Source organism: Hippichthys cyanospilos, chromosome 3, assembly GCF_059441005.1.
Source record: "Hippichthys cyanospilos isolate Australia breed blue-spotted pipefish chromosome 3, RoL_Hcya_1.0, whole genome shotgun sequence".
NCBI lineage: Eukaryota > Metazoa > Chordata > Actinopteri > Syngnathiformes > Syngnathidae > Hippichthys > Hippichthys cyanospilos.
The window spans coordinates 13,672,501-13,678,422 of NC_142371.1; the positions used below are offsets into that span (position 1 = coordinate 13,672,501).

General features: G+C 39.2%; 1 protein-coding gene across 3 annotated transcripts in view; it reads left to right on the plus strand.

The window, feature by feature from the left end:
• Window positions 1-5,198, plus strand: part of sult2st3 (sulfotransferase family 2, cytosolic sulfotransferase 3) — an 11,913-nt gene extending 6,715 nt beyond the window's left edge. For all 3 annotated transcript variants that reach the window (XM_088411847.1, XM_088411846.1, XM_088411848.1), the window contains exons 4-6: window positions 1,277-1,371; window positions 1,466-1,646; window positions 1,972-5,198. In XM_088411847.1, coding sequence (XP_088267973.1) covers window positions 1,277-1,371; window positions 1,466-1,646; window positions 1,972-2,117 — 422 coding nt within the window. In that variant the 3' untranslated portion in view covers window positions 2,118-5,198. The remainder of the gene's footprint in view (window positions 1-1,276; window positions 1,372-1,465; window positions 1,647-1,971) is intronic.
• Window positions 5,199-5,922: the final 724 nt, after the last annotated feature.

The window sequence follows — 5,922 nt, forward strand, 5'->3', positions numbered from 1 at the left end:
TAACTCCCTCCCGTCCTCTCCACATCCATTCCTGTATGCCATCAACCACTCTCCAAAACGTAAGTAAATTATACAAAATGGTTTATAATGCTTTATTTATCTTTATCTTTATCATGTACTGCTTGTGCACATTTACTTGTGCACACATACTTTCCATTATTTCTTATGGGAAAATTGCTTTCGGTGTTCGAACAAATCGGTGCTCGACCACCACCTCAGAACGGATTATGGTCGAGTACCGAGGTACCACTGTATATATATATATATATATATATATATATATATATATATATCTCCGTGAGTGAGACTGGGACTGTGACCTTAATCGACCAATAGCATATCGGCATCTCCGTGACTGACACCGTTACTGAGACAGTGACTGTGACATTGTAAGAGCAATAGCGTTCAGTGTTACCGTGACAAGCGCGAACATTTGATTACGTTGATGCAGCAAAGCGAAAATAATTGTACGATCGCATTGATCATATGATCAACATATATTCAACATAACATCAACAGAACATTTCATAGTAAAACAGCATTTTAAACTCAAAGTTAACATCAGGGAATTCAAACATTTTTTAATTTACATGTCCAAAATACAATCTTTGTTTTTGAGCTCCCTAAATAAGTCAAACAGTGATTTCGTTCATTAAAATACACACATTGATGCAAATGGTAAGCCAGCACAAAATGGATTAGATCTGATTCATTGGAATTGAGGTGTACAGTAAAGTATCCTTTGGACATACCATAAGACGTGTACGTGCACTAGTTTCCTTAAATTAGGTCGACATCTAATTAAGTTATAAGAACATGTCTAATTATAGCGTAGCACACTGTAGACAACCCTAATAATAAACTTGAAATTACTGTTCAATATCCCTGACTATTGATATGTATATAAAGGTGTCGAACTCCAGTCCTCGAGGGCCGGCATCCTGCATGTTTTCCGGTTTTCTTTCCCCAACACACCTGATTCAAATGATTAGCTCATTAGCAAGCTCTGCAGGAGCTTCAAAATGATCCCAATCATTTGAATCAGGTGTTTTTGAGGGAAAAGGTTTGAAAACATGTAGGATATCGGCCCTCGAGGACTGGAGTTCGACACCTGTGCGCTAGATTGTCTTGGTGTATCCATTGACTATTACATTAACATTGTCATTTACGGTACATATTCGTATGAGTTCTATGCTTCTAAATTATATTTCATGCCATTTTAATTCAATAATAACAATAATAACGAAAAAAGAACATTCTGCCTGTCTGTCTACAGTTATGTTTGGCAAATGGACTGACCATGTCAAGAGCTGGAGGCACACAGAGCTAGGAGCCAGAATCATGTATATCACATATGAGCAAATGGTTGAGGTAGAAAAAAAATGCCTTTTGATTTTTTTTGTTGTACAATACTATGTTAATCACAAATTTTGAGAATTCATTGAGAAACCTTCACACCTTCCAGGATCTTCCAGCAGCTGTACGTCTTATTTCCAATTTCCTGGGAAAGAACCTGAGTGACGAAGTCATAGAAAAAATTGCCAACCATTGTTCTTTCAAGTCCATGCAGACCAACCTCATGTCCAACTTCAGTTTGGTCCCCAAGATATATATGGACTCTGACAAATCTCAATTCCTTAGGAAAGGTGAGGCAGCAAGTTTCTTGTCTGTGATCCATCAGCCATCAAATTTCTTGACCGCTTGTCCTCACAAGGATTGCGAGCTTGCTGGTGCAGATCCCAGCTGTCCTTGGGCAGGAGGCAGAGTACACCCTGAACTGGTTGCCAATCAATCACAAGTGACCCTAATATCTTCAGCACGCTTGCAACCCTAATGAGAATTAAGTGATATTGGTGGATGGATGGAATGTTGATGATGGAAAAAAATACCTGCTTTTTTACCTGCTGTATTTATTTTCCATCGACTGATTGGGCATCTTAATGGTGACTTACTCTTTTGTCTGTGTGTTAGGTGTAGTTGGAGATTGGAAAAACCATTTTAACCCAAAGCAGCTGGCCCACTTCTCTTCGGTCATTTCTAAGGACCTGGAAGGGGAGATATTTGTGCTACCATGGAACCTGGATTGCACAGAAGATGTAACAAAAGTGGATGCTTAAATTGAAATGTTAAAGCTACAGATCCTTAATTAAGTTACCTGATCTTCAAATACTATGCAAATGATTGAAAGTCCTTTTCTTAGTCAATGTACTGTACGTAGGGTAAGGGTGCTGGGGTGACAGGTTTGCGTTTCACATGTGTCCTGACAGGCTTCATTATCAGTAGCCACTAACTGACCTTTTAAGTACAGTAGGTACACCTGCACAGTCTAATGATGTCTAATACTAGATCGATATCAAAATGAGAAAATGTGGAACCAAGGATGTGTTACTTAAAACACAGTGGTCGTCCGTAGATTTCACACTAAGGCCTTCAGTGTTTTGACTCGAATAAATGTCCCTCAGAAGCACACGTACGCATTACTGGGCTACACAGGCAATTTTTCGGAGCATTTAAGTATCAATAAACCCGCATCAGCAACCAAAACTTTTCACTGTGCATGATACTGCCAAAATGTAATGCTTTTAGTGCAGATCAGCCTTGGCTGAGCAACATGTTTTTTTTTTTTTAAATAATTTTATAACTATAACTTATATATATATATATATATATATATATATATATATATATATATATATATATATATATATACAGTCAGCCCCCGGCTTACGAGCATCCTTATTTGCGAACATTTCGCCTTACGAGCGTGGATCAAGGAGATATTTGTCCTCCGTTTACGAGCAAACCTCTCGTCTTGCGAGCATTCCGACTAACCATCCGTTGAGTATGTAGAAATGTTCTCGCCTAACTACGTCAATATATTCAGCAGTTGCGTCATCTACAATCATCAACAGGTACTTACGGCGGTAACGTGAACGCTATTGGTCTTACAATCTCACACTGACTGTCTCACTCACGGTGTCTAAATATATTACCATTTAAGTGTAGTGTTTGTACAGCTAAAGGGAAAAACAGCTGACATGAAATTAAATGTGCCGATTGCAGGACAAAGAATTGTCATTGGTTTAAATGTGTGTTTTTTTTTAATTAATTGTCAATACATTCCAACCGTTTAAAAAAAAGTGCGAATAATTATCAGTCAGTCAAGGAGACGCCAATATGCTATTGGTCGATTAAGGTCACCCGGTCTCACTCACGGAGATGCTATTGGCCGGCGTCACACGTCAATCACAGAAATGCCGATATGCTATTGGCCGAACGCCTTTATCTAGCTTGATGGGACAGGATGGAAGGAAGTAGACAAAATGAGTGAAAAACGGAATGTTTTGAAGACTTTGCAAACTTTATGTGTTAGACATAGCTTCTAAAATTACTAGCAGCGGTAAAGGAAGAAATAAGAGGATGATGTTTTAGTATCTCCGTGATTTGCACCATGACTGAAAGAGTTACTGTAACACTGTAAGACCAATAGCCTATAAGCGTTGCCGTATTAACTCAAAAGGTTAATCTCTGCACCCTGTTACGGCTGGTATTGCAGTGCCATATAATTGTGGCTTGACAAAACTGCATGTCATGTGAGGCGGCGATCTCCCGGCATGCTTTGGTACAGCGCCAATCTTGCAATTCTGTGAGTTGTAACCGACGGTGAACTGACGCTCGAACAAGCAACAAGTGTGGTGCCTAGTAAATACAACACACACTACCTCCGCTCCGCCTCCGCCCAGCTCAATTCACGTCGGGAAAAACAGCTGACATGAAATTAAGTGTGCCGATTGCAGGACAAAAAATCGTCACAGGTTTAAATGTGTTTATCAATAAGATGTCAATACATTCCAACCGTTTAAAAAAAAAGTGCGAATAATTATCAGTCAGTCAAGGAGACGCCAATATGCTATTGGTCGATTAAGGTCACCCGGTCTCACTCACGGAGATGCTATTGGCCGGCGTCACACGTCAATCACAGAAGTGCCGATATGCTATTGGCCGAACGCCTTTATCTAGCTTGATGGCACAGCTGGTTGGGATGGAAGGAAGTAGAGAAAACCCTGACTGAAAAAGTTACTTTGACACTGTAAGACCAATAGCATATCTGATTTACCGTATTGACTTCGAGCATTCATCTCTGCTCATCTCTGCTTATCTCAGCACAAGTCACGTCTTTCCAAAGGTAAAAGTCATTTATCCTTTGTATTTGTTATTTAATGCAACTGTACAGTAGATTATATCACTTAATATTAATATATGATTACCTAAGGCATCTGCGCGCGTTGCACGCATTCACGAATTAACATGGGTCTGGATTGCCCGCTATACGAGCAATCCGAGATACGAGCGTAGCCGCAGAACGGATTAAGTTCGTAACCCGGGGGCCCACTGTATATATATATATATATATATATATATATATATATATATATATATATATATATATTGAATGAATCTAGAAAAAGCTACTTGCCTTAAACTAGTTCCTAGCGTGTTCGTTTTTGTTGAAAGATCGCCCATACCACAACATAGTGAAACAATTGATTTAATCCAGACAGAGTGGGAAAGTACACGAGGCCTCGGGCCAGTCCTGCCGCGGGTCCGAGCAGAAAAATGGCAACGTTTCACATTCAACATTCAGTTCTTATACCCTTCCGGGTCATCTAGTCCCACTGTGGATTGCAAGTGTGTGTGTGTGTGTGTGTGTGTGTGCGTGCCCGTGCGTGCGTGCCTGTCGGTGTGTGTGTGTGTGCGTGCACGTGCGTGCGTGCCTGTCGGTGTGTGCGTGTGTGTGCACGTGCGTGCGTGTCTGTCGGTGTGTGCGTGTGTGTGCACGTGCGTGCGTGTCTGTCGGTGTGTGCGTGTGTGCGTGCGTGAGGGTCTGTTTAAGTGGGGATGGTGTCTTCCGAAGTCTTTGTTCTGCCGGCCATTCTTTGAAGCGGGAGGAAGTCTGAGCACCATAAAACCCTGACTGATATCTTCTCTTGAAGGCCACACCTAGCCTTTTGTTCCTGGTGTAAAGTTGGTCGGGGGATGCCATCTGTTCCTTTTGGAGGTGCCGACTTGTCCCCACTTCCCCTGGGCCAGGACCATATCTGCTTTATACTGACATTACATCGTCTCAATCTTTATTAGAATAATACAGTTCCATGTACACACTATTTTATTGATATATTGAATTTGAAAAATATGAATTTCCTTCAATATATATATATATATATATATATATATATATATATATATATATATATATATATATATAAAAATTATTTTTACTATATATATATATATATATATATATATATATATATATATATATATATATATATATATATATATATATATATAGTAAAAATAATTTTTTAATTGAATTGACTTATTAAAATTACTATAGTTTATTATAGTTATGTGAATGATGTCAGGTTATGTTAGGCCAGCAGAGAAGGCCTTGCTGGCCCTGAAGGTCACAACTGCTTAAACATAATATTAACATATACAGTGTACTGTGTCTACTGCCCTACCAACAGGCCCCTACCAACAGGCATCATTCTTAGTTAGCACTTTTTTATGTTTTGAATCTCAAAAGTGTGCTGCTTGCAAAATATTGCACTTCATAGGCCCACAATAATTGATTTTCAGTAGGCGCTTGTTCGGCCTATTTTCCTAGGTATCGTCCCAAATGGGATAACCATTCATTTCGCTTTCATTTTTCCATTACACTTTATAGTACAGTATGTAAAAAAATAAAGTAAAATAAATTGCTATTTTTCTTAGGGTTGCTTTGCTGATGGATATGTTGTAGCTGGTTACTGTTTGATGAAATAATAAAAAAAATCGTATGGCCTGTGGTTTTTTTCTGCTCATTCATATCCATTGTTCGCACTGACCTACTAGAAGCTGCACAGAGCTCTAACGTCA